This window comes from Lissotriton vulgaris, chromosome 4_1 (assembly GCF_964263255.1).
Source record: "Lissotriton vulgaris chromosome 4_1, aLisVul1.2, whole genome shotgun sequence".
Lineage (NCBI taxonomy): Eukaryota > Metazoa > Chordata > Amphibia > Caudata > Salamandridae > Lissotriton > Lissotriton vulgaris.
This window is the reverse complement of record NC_141691.1, coordinates 35,851,957-35,870,223: the sequence shown is the minus strand read 5'-3', so window position 1 is coordinate 35,870,223 and position 18,267 is coordinate 35,851,957. Positions and strand designations below refer to the sequence as shown.

General features: G+C 45.7%; 1 protein-coding gene across 1 annotated transcript in view; it reads right to left on the bottom strand.

Moving 5' to 3' along the window:
* The window catches only part of LOC147718291 (indolethylamine N-methyltransferase-like), a 67,000-nt gene that overhangs the window by 36,422 nt on the left and 12,311 nt on the right, over positions 1-18,267 (bottom strand). The window contains exon 2 of the mRNA XM_086918254.1: positions 12,792-12,999. Within this exon, the coding sequence (XP_086774380.1) occupies positions 12,792-12,999 (208 nt within the window). The remainder of the gene's footprint in view (positions 1-12,791; positions 13,000-18,267) is intronic.

Genomic DNA, 18,267 nt, shown 5'->3' with positions numbered 1-18,267 from the left:
GGGGGTTTCTTTGGAGGTTTTTGACAGTTTGCTAGATTGATGTTTGACCAATTTGAATAGTTTGCGTGGTCTATTCTTGGCGCTCTCCAGTTCTGTTCTGAAGAATTCTTTTTTTGAGTTGAGGGTTTTCCTATTGGTGGCATTTCTGGACTTGCAGAGAAGTTTTAGATGGGCTGCTGACGGGTGCTGTTTCCAGTTTTGTTCTCTCTGCTGGAAGACTCTCCTCTCATTGTTGAGGGAAATGTTGAACCAAGGGTTCCTGTCTTTGATTTGGGTCTTTTTAGGTATAACGGAGCAAGGTCATCAAGAATGTTGGATATGGCTGTGAAATAGTGTTCAGTGAGGTTGTTGGCCGTAGTGATATGTGGGGGGAGTCAGTCTCACAATGAGCTGGTGACTTTTTGTATAACTTTTTGTGCTTGCGCAATAATTTTGGCAGGGGCCAGTTCTAATGGTGACCAGGATTTAATTTTAACCCATAGCCTGCCAAGCTCAGTCTAAGGGGGATCTCAAACCTAAGGAGACTGGCTAACAACTCGACGTCATCAAAGTTATTTTTCACAGCACCAAAATCTATCCTCCTGTGGGAAAGCCTTATAGATTTTTGAAATCTTATCGGCCAAGAAACATGCAATTTCATTGCAACTTTGCATTGACAGTGACCTTCAAGGTGCCACACTTTGTAGGGAGGATAAGGATTTCATTATAGAAAAAAATCATTTTATAGATTTGGATAAGGTCTCAGTTTTCTGGTTATAGAAAGCCCTATGTGCAAATTAACTGATGGTATTGTTTTAATACTATTGAGTATGTGCTTTCATACTAAAGTCTCCCAGGTTGCTAAATCTTTAGTGAACCACTCCGCAGTAGGTCAAGTATGTGTCACCCTAATCTGAGTTGAATGAACAACCTTACCCAAGTCCTCCAGCCGCATTTTTGTCTATTTACGGGATTTGCGCAATATAATTTTTGCGGGCCCCATACGTGGTGTGGCTAGCTGTATCAGGAAGGGTATAATTCATGATCTGACCATATTGCCTGCACAGGAGGTCACACAGAAATATCAGTGAAATTTGTCAAAGAGGGATCTAAAAATGCCCTAGGTGGTGCTTGGGACCATGAACAAATTGTGTCAATTGCAATACTTATTTCCTCAACCAGCGCATTAGCTACAAGCAAATGTTTATCATCAACGTATAGGTTCTTATTCCCTAACACTAACAAGTGCTTTAACAAAATTGCATAAGATGGCAACAGGCTCAATAATGTTGAGATAAAACTAATTTCTGGTCCTGGTAGGTTTTGAAAAAGGCTGTCAGTTAGTCGAAGACTGTGAAAGAACATTTAAGCGATTGTTTCAAAATAATTGCGATGTCACACCCTCACTGCAAGGCAAAATCACAATGTGCAGTTGACAACTAAACATTGTAAAACTTGGGATGCCTGACTCTTTCCACCTATGGCTGCCTTTAGTGCAGGCTCACCTCTCAGGTTAAAGTTGTTTACACCCCAGCACACCCTGCAATGCAACTTTTATTTGTTTTGGTCTTGGGGTTATACAAGGAAGTGCCATAGAGAGTGAGGATTGAGTACTCTGTCAATTTCTATGCAAAATGTTTGTTTAGTAGGCACCAATCTGTGTTCTACTTTTTGTGTGTTTTGTATTGTGCTTATTTTTTGCTCTTTACATAGAGTTAAAGTTATGAAGGTGTAGTGAGGCCACATAACATTAAGAGACAATGTGAATTATGAATGGTGGACATTTGGAGTTAATACCATTTCCTACTTTCCTTGTGTTGCTGTGAATTTCGTCCCGATTTGTATTCACACTGTAGGCCTTGGATGTATTTATTAATTATTTTTTTGCATTCTCAATGCATATGTTCTTGAATTTGTTTTATTTTTTAGGGGCTTGCGTTTGGTTTTGTATTCATGCCAAAATTATTTTTTTTGTCAGCATGTGTTAGAGTCTAGGGTCAGACTGGTTCCAGGGGTCCACGCCCATGTAACCTAACATTTTCCTTTGTGCTTCCCCATTTGCTAACCAGCCATTTTGGGTGTTTTTTTGTATGTGAGATGATTGATTTAAAAGTATTTTGCAGGGATATTTGTTGCCTTGTGCTATTTACATTTGAGGCATGTTTTGAAGTTGTTTTTAACATTCTCTCATTATTTTGTTGTGCATCCTATTTTCATTCACATTGCTGCATGAAAACAAAACATAAAGAAATCTAATGAGGCAGTGTGTCATCATTTGGTAACTCCTTAAGACAATCTAACATAGTGTCCCAGGGCCCGATGTAGGTAGGGCGTTACCGATCGGTAACGGCCGAAAATACCGATTTTTGGCCCTTACCGATCGGTAAACAGCCATCGAGATGTAGGGAACCAAAAACAGAAAGAATCGCATAGAAAACCGATTTGGAATGAGTACCGAATGGGAAAGAATCCGATACGTACATACCGAAAATCGGATATGTAACGAATCGGAAAAACACCGAATCGGATGCAAATACCGAATCGGTCCATGTACCGAATCGTTAGTGACACCGAATCGGAAAATCACCGATTCGGTCCAATTACCGATTCGTTAGTGACACCGAATCGGAAAATCACCGATTCGGTCCAATTACCAATTCGTTAGTGACACCGAATCGGAAAATCACCGAATCGGTCCAATTACCGATTCGTTAGTGACACCGAATCGGAAAATCACCGAATCGGTCCATGTACCGATTCGGTACAAATACCGATTCGGACATGAGCCGAATCGGAAAACATGCCGATTCGTATGAATCTCCGATCGGGAAATTCCCCGATTCCGACAGTTGGGGAGATGTAGGGAGGCACAGAAACACCGAAATCGGCTCAAAATCGGTAGAATTCACTCGGTATTTACCATGGATTGCAATCAGGTGGTAACCAACTCCAACCCATATAAACAGTCCCAAAATGCATTGCAACTTGCAGGATGGCAGCTTTCTATGTCATTGCGAGGCGGCTACGGCTACAGCAGGAAGGACAGAGGGAATGGCTAAGAAATGAACAGGTCTACAGACAGAGGATAACCCTGTTCATGCTCACTGAGGCTGAGATCCTACAGAGATACAGGCTGGACTCTGACACCATACTTGAGCTCATCAGGGACCTTAAGCCATACTTGGACCACCACACCCCAAGGGCACACGCCATCCCTGCGCACGTCCAGGTGCTATGCAGCCTACACCTGGTAGCGTCTGGCAGCTATCAAAGTGGAGTAGCAGCAGCAGGAGGGGTGAGCCAGAGCAGCCTGTCAAGGTTCTTCCACATATTCCTTGACGCCATGATAGACAGGATGGACCAATACATCTCATTCCCTGCAACCCACGCAGAACTGCTACAAACTAAAGCTGACTTCTACCAGATGGCACAATTTCCCCAAATCATCGGTTGCATAGATGGCACGCATATTCCGATTTGCCCACCAGCGGACACCGAATACATATACCGCAATCGGAAATCTACACACACCATCAACGTGCAGGTGATCTGCAATGCCAAGTGCACCATCACAGACCTGGTAGCAAAATTTCCAGGAAGTACCCATGACTCCTATATATTCCAACAGAGCGGCATATATGCACGGCTGATGGCTGGCGAATTTGGAGAAGGATACCTCCTAGGTGAGACACATCATCAGACCCCCATAACACATAGTAGGTAGGTGGAATACATGTATGCATGTGTCTAATGTGACCCCTTTCTCTTCCAGGCGACAGTGCATATGCCCTCCGCTCATTCATACTCACCCCCTACCTCAACCCCTCCACACCCAGCCAAAGGAGGTATAACCGGGCCCACATACGCACAAGGAATGTTGTTGAACGGACCTTTGGCATCTGGAAAAGTAGATTCAGATGCCTGCACAAGAGTGGAGGTGCAAGGCAGTATACCCTCATCACCTGCTGCAAGATCATAGCTGTATGTGCAATGTTACACAACCTTGCGGTCAAGAAGGGCACTGAGGTGGAGTTGTCTGACTACGAGGACTATGACGACGACGAAGCTGTGCCACTGACACAGCCAGCTGGGGTGTGTACACCAAGTGATGGCAGATACAGACGTGAGGAGATCACTGAGAACTATTTCTGACTGAGTACAGATGCAAAGACAGCTAAATGTTGCTTGCAAAAAACAAATTTTAATAGTGTTGCACCACACTTACAGCACTGATGTGCATCAAAAAATGGAGTATGTAAAATCAAATAAAGTCCAGGGTTCTGGTTGACTCATCCCCCCTTGCCAGGCTATTTTTTTGCCCGCTTGCCAGACCCACTGGGGTGTCCCTCAGCCCCCTCCGAATGCCCAGCAGCATCAGCGGATCGCCTGGTGCTCCTCCGTGGCTCAGATGCAGCGCTGGCCGGGCTGCTGCGGCTGCTGCTGTCTCCAGCATCACCCAGGTCCAGGGCAGGATTGGAGGCGGTGTTTGATATTATCATGGCCTCCATAGCCGTGGTGATCCTGGCCATCCCCCTAGTGAGCTCAGCCGTATGCTGACTAAGCACAGATTCTTGGTTGGAGCTGCGATGGCACAGTTGTGCCGTCGCCGCTGCAAGGCGGGCCATGGCCCGGTTCAGCACCCGGGCATCCCGCCTGCGCGCCACCTCATGCTCCTCCTGTCTGGCAGAAGAGTGGGTGATGGCAGTGGTCAGCCTGCCTAACCCTGCTGCCACCTCCTTGTTGGTTTCCACAACAGCCTGGAATCCCTTCACCAACTCCCCCATCTGCATGTTGTGCTGCAGGAGCTGGCGTTGGCAGGCCATGGTGGATCTTGCCTGTTGCCTCTGGATTTTAACCATTTGTCCCTCCAGGCCCAGGAACACACTGCCCTCCCGTGCTGGTGCAGCAGTGGTGGTGATGGCACGGCGTCGGGCACTGCTGCTTCCGGCCTGCTGAGTGGGCTGGGGTGCCACTGGTGGGGGTGTGAAGCTGGCCGGTCCCTGAGCCCCTGCTCCCAGGACAGGTTGGACAGGTGGCAAAGCCACGGTTGTGGCAGGAGCTGGTGTAGGCGGAATGGTGTGCCTTGTAGGGGAGTTGTCTGGTGAGAATTGCAAGGGGGGTGTGCTGGGCAGTACTGGGGAGTGCACTGCTTGGAAGTCAATGACCAGGACTCCCTCCATTCCTAGCCCTGGGGTGTCTCCTTCCTCATCCTCCTCCTGGCCAGCCTGGCTGGTGCTCGGCCCTGCGACTGCAGTGTTGGACGTTGCTGCTGCCTCTGCTGTCACAGTTGTTCCGCCTGATGGGGCCCCTAGGTACAAAGAAGCATTTGTAAACTGAGTGCCGATGTATTACAGTCAGTACAATTATGGCATTCCACATGTCCTTGCATCTCCTTACACCGTGTCACACTGTTTCCTGTCTTGTGATTCTGCACTGACATATTTGGCTAACTTCTGCTGACTACATGTACCATGATGCTTGTCTCTTGTATGTTGGTGACAGTACAGTGCTGGTGTTTGCCTATGCATTGTGTCTAATGGGGAGGTGTCTGGTAGGGTGTGTCATGATGCGCATGCTTCTTACCTGTAGCTGTGGCTCTCGCAGAGCTGTCCAGGGTCCCGATTCCTACGACACTCTCCCTCTCAATGGTGCTGGAGACAATTTCCTCCAGCTCGGTGAGGGGTGGCGCCGGGTTGTTGCCTCCTCCAGTGTGTCCAGCCTGCCTTTGTATGTCAGCCAGCTTCCTCTTCGTGAGGCTGCGGATGTCGTAAAACCTTTTTTTCAGTTCCTCTATGGACCTGGGGGTGACACCCGCAGCATTCACCTTCTGGGCGATGTCGGCCCAGATTCTCCTCTTGGTGCTGTCTGGCACGTTGAGGGACAGCTTGCCAAACAGCTGGCGGTGCACCCTCACCACCTCCTCAACCAGCACCTGAAGTTCGGTGGTGGTGAACTTGGGCTTCCTCTTCTGGGAGGACTTCTGGCTTCCTGACTGATCTGCCATTTTCTCCTGTTCAGTTTGCAACCTCCTTCTCCCACTGCTGCTAACTGTGTGTGTTGGGCTCAGGCAGGCTTTCCAGAAACTTCTTAATTAGCTGCACCTGCCAGGGTTGCCACTCCCTGTTTGGGTGGGGGAGGGGGAGCCACCTCATTGGCTGAATCGCCTATTGCCGAATCGGCTTTTACCGATTCGGTAATATCCGAATCGGTAAAATCCGATTCGGTATTATCCGAATCGGTAATAGCCGAATCGGTTCATTCAATGCATTCCTATGGGCTTTTTCGCCATGGGTCTGTTTTCATGGCTACGAATCTATGATTGCCGAATCGGATTTTACCGAATCGGCTTTTACCGAATCGGTATTCGCCGAATCGGGAATATCCGATTCGGTGGTAGCCGATTCGGTGATTTCCGAATCGTTGTTGGCCGATTCGGTACTTTCCGATTCGGACCGAGCAGAATCGGAACGTACCGAATCTCATTACCGATGCCGACCGAATCGGTATTCATTCGTTTTTTTTTCCCTACATCTCGTTTTCCGATTTCAGAATACCGATTCGGCCCGCCTCGGTATTTTGGAATCGGAAAATCGCGTTTACCTACATCGGGCCCCCAGTTCTTAGAAGTCACAGTGTAATGGGATGGTCAGACCATTGGTGCAGCAGTGGCTGATCCACCACCACCCTACCGCCATTAGTCAGGCTGTCCAGACTCATAATTGGGCTCACAGTTTTTTCATTTGAGCGGCCTGACAGTCTAGTCTCCTCATTTCAAAACAGGTCAGCCTGATCCTTCTGAGGTCCCAGGGAGCCCATCCCCAGGGTTGAAATCATTGAACATACGGAAGAAAAGGAAAAACAGTTGTGGATGCTGAGTAGCAAGTGTAAATACGTTTAACTAGAGCAGTGAACGTGGCACGGATAATCACAGAGGACATTGCCATTGCCCGGTGACTGAATGGTGAGTGATAAAGAAAGAAAAGTGCTTCAACTCTAAAGTCAACCTTACATTTCACAGTGAACAATCAGTGGTTTCAAAGTCACCAGTGAATAATTCCGGACCATTTCCTGAAAAAAAACAAGATGCCTGCCTCCTTTGCCTAACCCTGAATTACCATTGCCTGTTGTAAGTGAAGATGCAAAGTCCTGTACTCAATACCTGTGTTTCTTCCTTGGGACAAATGAGACACATACCATTGTTTTGTATTTGGGACCACCCACCTATAGGGCAGTAGTCCCACAGTATAAATTACGATGCACCACCACTGAGGCAGTCACATTGCCGGATGCAGCACCCGCCGCAATGCAAAACATTGACAAGTTACATATCCCTGCACCATGCTGTGCCTGCCACATGGTGCATAGATATGTAGGGGAGCACAGTAGGTGTCCCCTTTGTCCCAGGTCTATGTGACTGGGGGCCAGGGAGTAAGAGGGGCATGCAACAGGCCCACGCCAACTTCCTCCATGTACTCAATGCCGGTCGATCAACCATCTGCTTCCAGGCCATCCCGAAGCTCACCCACGGACCCTTCATCTGCCGAAACTGCAGCTTTACCATCCAGAAAACACCTGCATGTCCTGCCCCTCCCACGAGGGCAGGTCAAAACCCTCTTCAGTGCATACTACTCTATACCCGTTCCATCCACAAGCACGCCATCGAACTTTGGGACCGGCTTGACTCATCCTCCCCAGACATCGCCTTCCTGATTAAGACCTGGATGATCCCCACGTTGATCGTTGATGCCCGACATTGCCATAGCCATCCCGGGTGGCTACAAGATCACACGCAGGGACTGCACCAACAGACCGGGAAGAGGAATCACCATCGTTCACCGGTATACCCTTAGAATCTCGAACAGCAACAAATACACCTTCAGTACTGCTGAACACCTGCACTTCCAGATCCACATTAATCCCAACACCACCCTCAGAGGAACCCTCGTCTACAAACCCCCGGACGCCAGCCACTGTTCAGCAACCCCATCAAAGATATCGTCAGCCCAGACGCGCAGTCTCCACAGACTACATCCTCCTCAGAGACCTGAACTTCTACCTCAAGAACGCCAACAACAGCAACTCTACCACCCTGCTTGACAAACTCACCAACCTCAGACTCAAACAACTCATCACAACACCCACCCACTCCGCCGGACACACGCTCGACCTCATCTTTTCCGCAAGCAACCATGTCACCTTCAGCCACACCACCGAACTCCAGTGGACCGACCACAGCTGCGTCCACTTATCCTTCAAGAAAAACACTGCACACAACCACCCGCAACAAATCCCCCCCTGCAGCTGGAACAAGGTAACAAAGTCCAGCTGTTCACCACCCTTTCTCTAGACCCACCCACCGACCACACCAACACCAACACAGCCACAAGAAACCTCAGGCAATGGTTTGACAATGGCGCCAACACCCTCAAAACGTTCAAGAAACCCTCCACCAAGTACACCGACAGAAGGGCCATCTTGTTCACCACCGACCTCCAAGCATCCAAGCAGACTTGCTGAACACTCAAGAAGAAGTAGTGGCACAAACAGACACCGGACAACCACATAGGCCTTAAAAACACCAGCCGCAGACACCACCAACTCATTTGAACTGCCAAAATGACCTCATTCAAGGAACGCATCAACAACAACGTAGACAACAGCAAAGAGCTCTTCACCATCATGAAGGTACTCGCCAACCCCAACTCCAGCTCTAACGACATCCCCCGACACAAGACCTCTGCGACTTGCTAGCCACCTTCTTCCACCTCAAGATCACAGATATCCACAACAGCTTTAACACTCTGACCCCCCCCCAACAGCCGCACACTCCCCAGCCACACCGGCCTCCTGATCTCTTGGAACCACGTCAAGGATGACAAGACCATCAAAACCATGAACAACTTCCATTCCGGCTTACCGCCAGATCCCTGCCCCCACCACAGCTCCATCATCGCACCCCAACTCCAGAAGAACCCCAACAGCTCCTACAAGACAACCACCTTCCCAGAGAGCTGGAAACATGCCGAGATCAATGCCCAACTCAGTAAACCTAATGGGGGACCCAACGGACCTAAAGAATTTCCGGCCTATCTCCCTGCTCCTGTTCCCGGCAAAAGTCATTGAGAAGATCGTCAACACCTGACCCACTTCCTCGAAGAGAACAATGCCCTGGATATCCAAATCCAGATTCTGCAGCAACCACATCACCAAAACCGCCCATATCACTGCCACTGATAACATCAGGACCCTGCTGGACAATGGCAAAACCGCCACCCTCATCCTCTTAGACTTCTTGGCTGCCTTTGACACCGTATGCCACCACACCCTACACACATGCCTCCACAACGTGGGGATCCATGAAAAATCCCTTAACTGGACCACCTCCTTCCTCACCAACAGAACCCAGAGAGACTGCCTCCCTTCATTCCAATCCGAAGCCACCAAGATCACCTGAGGCGTACCCCATGGATCATCCCTCAGCTCAACTCTTTTCACCGCTCTCTTTTCACCGCTTACATGACACCGTTCTGCAACATCATGCGATCGAATACCCTTAATATCGTCTCATACGACAATGACACCTAGCTGATCCTCTCCCGCCCAAGGACCACACAACCACTAAGACCAACTTCCATGAAGGAATATAGGCCATCGCCGAATGGATGAAGAACAGCGGCCTGAATCTGAACTCAGACACGATGGAGGTCCTGATCCTCGGCTCCACCCCCTCTGCCTGGGACAAATCCTGGTGGCCGGCCTCGCTAAGAGCTGCACCGACACCCACCAACCAAGTATGCAACCTGGGATTCATCCTGGATGCATCACTATCAATGTCGTATCCTTCCGCTTCAACACCATCCACACGCTTCTCAAGATCTACCGATGGATCCCCACCGAAACCAGAAGGACGGTCACCCAGGCCCTAGTCACCAGCAGGCTAGACTACGGCAATGCCCTCTACGTGGGAATCACATCCAAACTCAAGATACGACTTCAACGCATCCAGAACGCCTCCTTACGCCTCGTCCTCGACATCCCCCACCACAGCTACATCAGTGCCCACCTGACAGACCTGCACTGGCTCCCAGTCAAAATGAGGATCACCTTTAAACTCCTCCCCCATTCTCAAAAAGAACTCCAGAATGCCCGACCAACATACCTCAACTAATGACGCACCTTCTACACTCCTAACCACCAGCTTTGATCCGCTGACCTTTCCCTCGTCCCAGGTCCAAGCATCCACCGAACTACCACCGGTGGCAGATCCCTCTCACACCTCACCGCCAAGACATGGAACACCCTCCCCATCCACCTGCGACAGAACCAGGACCTACTGACCTTCATAAGATGTCTCAAGACCTGACTGTTCGAGCAGTAGCAGAACTCACCCCACCCCCCACAGCGCCTTGAGACCCTCGCAGGTGAGCTCTATAAATGTTTGATTTGATTGAAAGTCCCTTTCGAACAACCTGTTCATGGAGCTTTAACAGGCATGAACTTGCAGGCAGAAATGGACATTGTAATCCCAGCAGCAGTACCTGTTAGGCACTGCCATAATTGTAGGGACTATGATATCATAATATAGCCGGTTTTCAAAGTGGGTTACGATGATGGGGAGACCGCCATGGATAGCCTGTTGGTGGCGGTCTCCCTGCCATCATAATCGGGCCAATGGACAGTAAGATGGAGATGGCACTTGAAACAGGAAACTTACATCAATGAAAGTCAAATGATGATTCATCTAATGGATGTGATTTGATTCTGGATGGACAATGGGAATGTTATTTTATCAATAATACAATAAGGAGGGCGTATAAAGGGAATATTTACTGACCTTGCATTGTTATGATCCCTATGAGCAATGAAAAACCACATATAACAACGGGTCAAAAACCAGAGTAAAGCTATCTGAAAACCTATGTGCAATAGAAAGGATACAATCTATGAATCCAAGGTATTCATGGTGAAAAATGTGTTCCCATCAGATACCCGTCCTGTACCGCCCTACATCATTTGGGATCCTTCACCTGCCCGTCCCCCTTTTTGCTTTCAAAAGGGGACAAAACTTAAAGGACAAATTGGTCCACACAAGACCAAGGATCGAAATTCCAAAAATGAGAGGTACTCTGTGGGAGATGCCCGCTGTAACCGGACATCATCCGTGTGGACAGTGTGCAGCATGCCCCCAAACCTGTAAATCTACTAAGATACACCTAAGTAGTTATTTGTAACACTGCTTTGCACTGTTTTTTAACCTTGGGTGTGGGTAGGATCCTATTAAAATTCATTTTTTCCACTCCTACAACCCAATATTAATTCACTTATTCACATGCTACATATGGCATTTTTTCTTTTTGCACTGCTAGCTATTTCTACCCCCTGATACCATATATAGTTTTCCTTAACACATCACTGTATCCTTCAACACGATTAGGCTACAATCTACCTAATCCACAGTGAAATTGTTTCCACTTCCTTCGGGTGAAGGATCCCAAATGATGTAGGGCGGTACAGGACGGTTATCTGATGGGAACACATTTTTCACCATGAATACCTTGGATTCATAGATTGTATCCTCTCTATTGCACATAGGTTTTCAGATAGCTTTACTCTGGTTTTTGACCCGTTGTTATATGTGGTTTTTCGATGTTATTTTCTCAGCATTCTTGTAGGTTGCACACCAGTATCCCATGGCTTCTCAGAATCCTTTTCAAATTACCTATACGAGACCAAGATTAACCTTCTTCTTATGCTCTTGTTCAACAGGCCTGACTCTTTTTTGGATGTAATACTATCTGCAAGTCTCAAAAACAACTTATAGAATTAAAACTAATGCCATTCACTTCTACAGGTGACAGGAACTGAAAATAGAAATGGGTGAGATACTCATATAATACAGACTAGTGATTTGAGTGGGTTATCCTAAGTGGTTGGCAACTTGTGGCAGACATGATGATGGGCACAGCTACATATTGATATTATTTCAGTGATAAAGCATTCAGGGTGCTTGCAGCTAGTTGTTGGAGATCAGTGGTTCTACATGGGTCCTTAATTGTTTGCTAACTTACGCTCTGCACTCTGCCTCCTCATGCACTATGTTTACATTGACGTTCAAACATCTCTTCTGCACAAAATAGAAACCCACATTGCAATCCCACTTTCCAGTTCACCCCTGACCCCAATGCCAGAAGAATGTAGCTGCAGCATTTTTTCACAGTATAATTTTTCTTAACTTTTATTATAAATATTTTTCAACTGTGTATATGAATGCCATTTTGGATTTCATCAAACATAACTATAAATACTTGAGGGGCTGTTGACTGCTAAAGACTGAGGAGGTTAACTTATCTGTCATCTTCCATCAAAATAAAATGGTTGTGCTCATGTTTTTGCTGGTTGCTGTGTTTGTCCCTCTCAAGTTCTACCTGTCCATCCAGATATCAATACCCAAACCCTACTTCCCCAAGTTGTTAGGTATATTGTGCTGTTATCTATTTCAACATTAGTGGAGCTCACACTTGGTGGGTGGTTCAATCAATGTTAAACTGCCAAAGGGGGAAATTACAAATAAATTAGTAATTTGACACACTAACTCCCATCCCCTTATCCATGCCAGAAAATGGCATCAAAGTGCAGAGAACACATGTTTACTATTCTAGGCTAGGCATAGGTAGTGTATATTTATTTAACAATATTATGAACAAGGAATACAAACCTTGAGAATTGCCGTATGTTGGTAAATCTGTGGCACTGTGGGCTAAGATCATAAAAAATAAGTACTTGCAATACACAGATTAGTCCAGAATACATACCCATTGCCCTCTATTTCACAAATCATCTTTGCTGCATGACTCCAGTCCATAGCCCCAGGTGCATTTGTCCTCCATTTCTCTACCTCTGAGATGCACTTATCAGTTGAGCAGGATAAAATGATGTCTGAGAAATATTGACAGGCTGGGAGAGCCCATTGGAAGAAAGGAACGATGGACATTGCAATCAGCAATTCTCCCTTCACAACACCTGTTAAGAATAATGTTTATTACTTTAAATATTAATAATCTTTAAAAGGAAAAATATATTCTAATTGAAATTATATTCTGGTCCCAGTTAATGTAACTTCTTCACATTTTCTGAAGAACATTGTTATACAATTGTATGAAAAGAGATGGGAAAAGAATGTTCATAGGAAAATCGCAAATCTACATTATGTCTCATTGGCTACCTCTTAGTGTGTTCTGCAGTACTTCCCTGTATGATACACTGTTGTATCAATGAAGTTGACCTCTTACTTGTGTACATAAAGGTGTAAATAGTTTTTGAATGCCCTCCCCCGTGACACTTGCAGTCAAAAATGTAGAGACAATCCCAGGAACATATTAGAGTGCTTTGGGAAGAGAATGAGGCTTTAGTTCAATTGGCCCAATTATTGTGGGCAGTATGTGATGCTTCTCAAGAAGACCTCATGATGGGAGAATGACCTGAACTAGGAAGCAAGTTTGGGCAAAACAACTCAGACATGAAACAGCAGATAGGGATCTCACCAGGCAATACTGTGATCACCTGATGACTGGGCTACAGGGTCAGTTGATTTAATTGAATTGTGAACTGAATTCTATCCTAATCATGTAGGAAGAGTGGGTATTGCTCAAGCAACAGGAGCACCATTAGGAATGTGAGCTGATGCCTGGAGTACTGCTTACTTGTGTGTCTTTACCTTTCAATTGCATCAGAGCAGCCTTACAGAACATCACAGAAAGTCTAGAATCACATAATTCTGGGTTGGTTGAGGCTTGTATCATGACTCTCTACAGCCCAGAGATGCAAAACAAAAGGATAAAGATCTTCTGAAGCAGGTGTACCTCCCCTCTCCGTCCCACATGGGTAGACAAATCCTAGAAGGAAAGCTTAATCAAAGGGAAATACAAGGTGTTTTTACAACACTCCATCATGTTAATCTCTGAGAGAGGATAACTTCCCAGGCCAAAGGGTGAGTTAGTAGCACTTTCTCTCCGCCCTACTGATGCTCTTTAAAGAGCGAGGATCTTAGCCTGCTGTACAGCATCTCTATGAAAAATCTATAAATTCACTGATTTCAAAAGAGCGAAAAGATCCTCCAGAATATAGTAACTATCACACAATATCATTGATTAGCAACAACCTGAAAATCTTGCTGAAATCTTGCCAGTCAGGTGCCGTAATTAGTCCATGACTTATGTGTGAGGTTTGTTCCTACCTGAACCTCCTGAACCAACTTCAAATGTCCATCGCCTTCAGATTGAAGTGCTCTCAGTATCTCTGATCAACTGTGTCAAGTGCAGCTTTCTTTTTAGGACTAAAGAATAGGTCTGACAGTTCAACTGCTGAGGTTACTTGGATCACTGCATTTTGACTTTGCAATAGAAGTTTTATTTTTGTGGCAGCATTTTCAAGTGGTTCCTGCTCAGCCTAAGGACCTTCTGTATGATGATTTGGGAGACAGTTCTGATAACCAATTGACACTGAAGACCTTCTTAGCCCACTGGGAATGTTGCCTTACATGTCAGACGTGTCTCATTACCGATGGGTATATTTTCTAGGACAACAGCATTGTCATTTGAAAATACTTGGTGACTATAATGAAAGACTTCAAGCTGACTTTGATGCAGTGAACATCCAGACACGAAAAAAGGAAAAATAAGAATGTAGGAGAAAAAGTAACTAGTATGACTGCATGTGCACATCACAAGAGAGAGATGGTGAAAGAACAAGAACAGAGGAGCTTGTGAAAAATATGATCATTTTTGAGAGTAAGTTCATATTGAAGTCTTTTTCCAAGAGGCTTTGCTAAGAGCAGATATCTCAAAATAATTGTTTGCACATTTTCCAATTCTACTGAGAATGAAAAGACTGCAGCTAATAGTGCCCTAACTATCAATTTCCCCAAATCTCTACTAAGACTGCAAGTCCAGTGTCGCATGGTACTAGAGACATTGTTGACATCTTTAAGTTAGCATGAGCCCGGTAGCAATGATGCTGCATTTGCACACAACACTGCATGTCTTTATTTTGCACTACGCTGTTTATGCCTTTCACATGAGAACTATCTGCTGTAAACGACTCTGCCTCTTCCTGGAGTTTAGTCTGAACATAGTGTGCAAGGTCGATAAATATTGACTCTTGTTATTCTGTTCCGGTCAGGCCCTAGCACTTAAACAAAACAAACCATTGTAGCAGTTTTTGCTGGGGTCTCGTACATCGATATTATGGGCATGCATGTTTAGTTAACACAAACTTGGAGAGGGACCTTTACGGGAAGAAGAGCAACCCGCACCTGTGATGTTGAGATACTATCTATGACCTGAGGTACGGGGTCTGCTGACAAAGCCCATAGATCTTCCATTACATAATAAAACAACTGCTTACCAAGGAGAGGGTGGTTAGGCCTTATATACCTTTAGCTACTGACTTTATGATTTTTTTTCTTTCTTTATGATATATGGCCTTGCTGAAATGCTAACTGTAATGATATTATTCATTTTGTTGCTGGAGGTGGCTTGTATACTGCATTTTGGAGCACATTAGTGAAAATAAATATTTTCAACTATTTTTGTGTTTATGTTATATCTTATTGTGGCAATTACAAGAATCTGAACAAAAAGGTGAGTTTTGTTATGCGATTCCTGAGAAATCTGGGAGTGTTGTGTTCTGTGGTGCTTAATCATTGGTTTCTCGATTTGTAAGTAGGAGAGCGAGTGTGACACTATAGCTAGTCTGTCCTGGGGTTGTGGGTGCTGAGGTGGTAGGATAGCATAGCCCCTATACACTGATGTCCCGTATTCCTGCACTTAGTTCTGTGTATGTGCAGAATCCCTGCAACACAAGAGCACATAGAAAATACTGGAAAAAGTGTTGATTTGTTGGCTGATAAATTGCCCTTTTTGCTTTATATTCTTGAAGTACTCTTTGAGAATGGTTTGACATGATGAAGGGAGGTTTTAAGGGGGGGATTTACCCCCTGCACAATGAGAAACTTTTTTCTTTTTCCAAGAGGCATTTTACCTACAGACCAAGGGCATCGCGATTGGGGCAGCCTTCGTGCGGGACCTAGCCATCATCTTCATGGATGATTACAAACAGAGGTATGTTTCAATACGATTAACACCTACCGCAACTGGGTCACTTGGTGGTGAAGCTACATCGACGATGTGCTGATGCTTTGGACGGGCACTCAAGCAGACTTATAGCTCTTCCATGTCTGGCTCAACTAGCAAAGCAGTGACATACAATTCACATTACAGTCAAGCAACCACCGTATGGATTTTCTGGACATCTCCATATTTGAAGAAAATATTCAACTGTCTACAACCCTTTATCGCAAACCAGCTGAGCGCAATTTGCTACTACTCTACAATGGCCACCATCCCTGGGGCTTAAGGGACAATAAGCCAGTAGGTCAATTCCTGCGAATACGCAGAAACTGCACTAAGAAGGAAGACTATTTTAAAGAATCAGAGGATTTGCACAAAAGACTTCTGGAAAGGGGCTACCCTAGACGACTACTCAAGAAAGCCCAGAAGAGGGCATGGTACAGTCCTCGCGAAGTTCTTCTTGCCCCACAGAACACAAATGATGAAAGCGCTCAGAGAATGATTTGTTTTACCACCTATTGTACACAGAACAATGCCATGTGCAAAATTGTTAGTAAGCATTGGGGCTTGATAGCTGAGGACATCGGCCAACATGCCCTCCCCAAGGACTCCTTCAAGAAGGCAAAAAGCATCAGGGACATGGTAGTAACCTCTTTTTTGGAAACCCCCGAACAACCAACATTACAGACTCTGTGGAATTTGCCTGAGACCACAGGTCATTTCAGATGCGGGGGCTGTAAAGCCTGTGAATTAACCTCACAAACCAAGCAATTTACCTAAAATCAACACAAAGTAGAGCTTTACGCATTTACTAATTGTAACACAAGCAATGAAATCTACTGCATTATATGCCCCTGTGGGCTTATTTATGTTGGACAGACCCAACAGAAGGTCAAAGTAAGGATTTTGCAACATTGCAGCAGATTGAGGTGTGAGGTACAGGGGGCTCCACTAGTTGACCATTTCAGGGTAGCGAAACACCAACCGGGTGACCTGAAGGGGTTTCTACTAGAAAAAGTGGTCCTAGGTCCAAGGGGAGGTAACATAAGCTCCATCCTAAATGTCAGGGAAAGCAAAAGGATGAGCCGCCTTGATTAAATCGCTAATGGGCTTAATGAACACGATGCTAACTATGCCCATCTAGCCTGTCTCTAAAAATCTACTTTGGCTTGCATTGCTTTTGCTATGTATTCTCTTTCCCCTGCAGGTGAACGGCGACGAGCAAGATGATAGTTTTTTTTTGCACAACACGTCCTGAACTCACTATCCCGCTCCGCAGTAGATCTGGCGTTGTAGCACACCAAAGAGACACTCTGTCTCTTTGGTGGAGCTCGATGATGAAGCATGTCATCACTAGGTGGTGAGTGAGGGCTTTCTTTAACGTCCCAATGAGGTTGTTCCTGTACCTTAAGTTTGTGGTCAAGCCTACTCCTTAAGACACTCTTTTTTTGTTTATTGATGAATAACCGGGGAATAAGAGTGTCATACTACTCTCCCTACCTCTCTTCTTGTTGAAGTGTATGTATATATACTTAACATATATCATGACTCTATACAACTCAGCCACTTAGGAATGATAATTCTAATATGATGTACTGCCAATCTATAATTATTGGTTAGGTTATATGTTGTTCACGACAAATCTATGTATTGATAACAGGCTGTATAAATTCTTATTGACTGTGCACCAGCTGTTATGCAGGTACATTAGATGTATATCCCAAGGCCACTAAACTAAGCCACTTCGTAATGTTTACCTTATCTATGTGATGCTCATTAGGAACTCAGCAAAGTATGTCCGGCCAGTTTATATTGTGACGCTGTATTCATCGCACACACAATATTTTTCTAGTTTTAAAGCAATTGATCTGTTTTTTGCTTAGACTGATTTTCCTTCAGTCCAGTCTTTCCATTGTGTCAATAGTGACACGGAGCCAGTCCGGTGCAGCTGGTCGCCAGCATCCAGTGGCTGCAACACTTTCCAGGACACGTGCACACTTTCTTTTTAAGCGCTCCATAACCGGCTGCCATTCTCTTGTGATTTTTTCTGGAGACAGCAGCATCCCTTGCGGTAAGCAATTCCCAATCTAGTCTATAGAAGGGCTTTGTCGGTCAAACATCTGGACAACCTTTTGAGTAGTTTAGAGTACCTATACTGAAC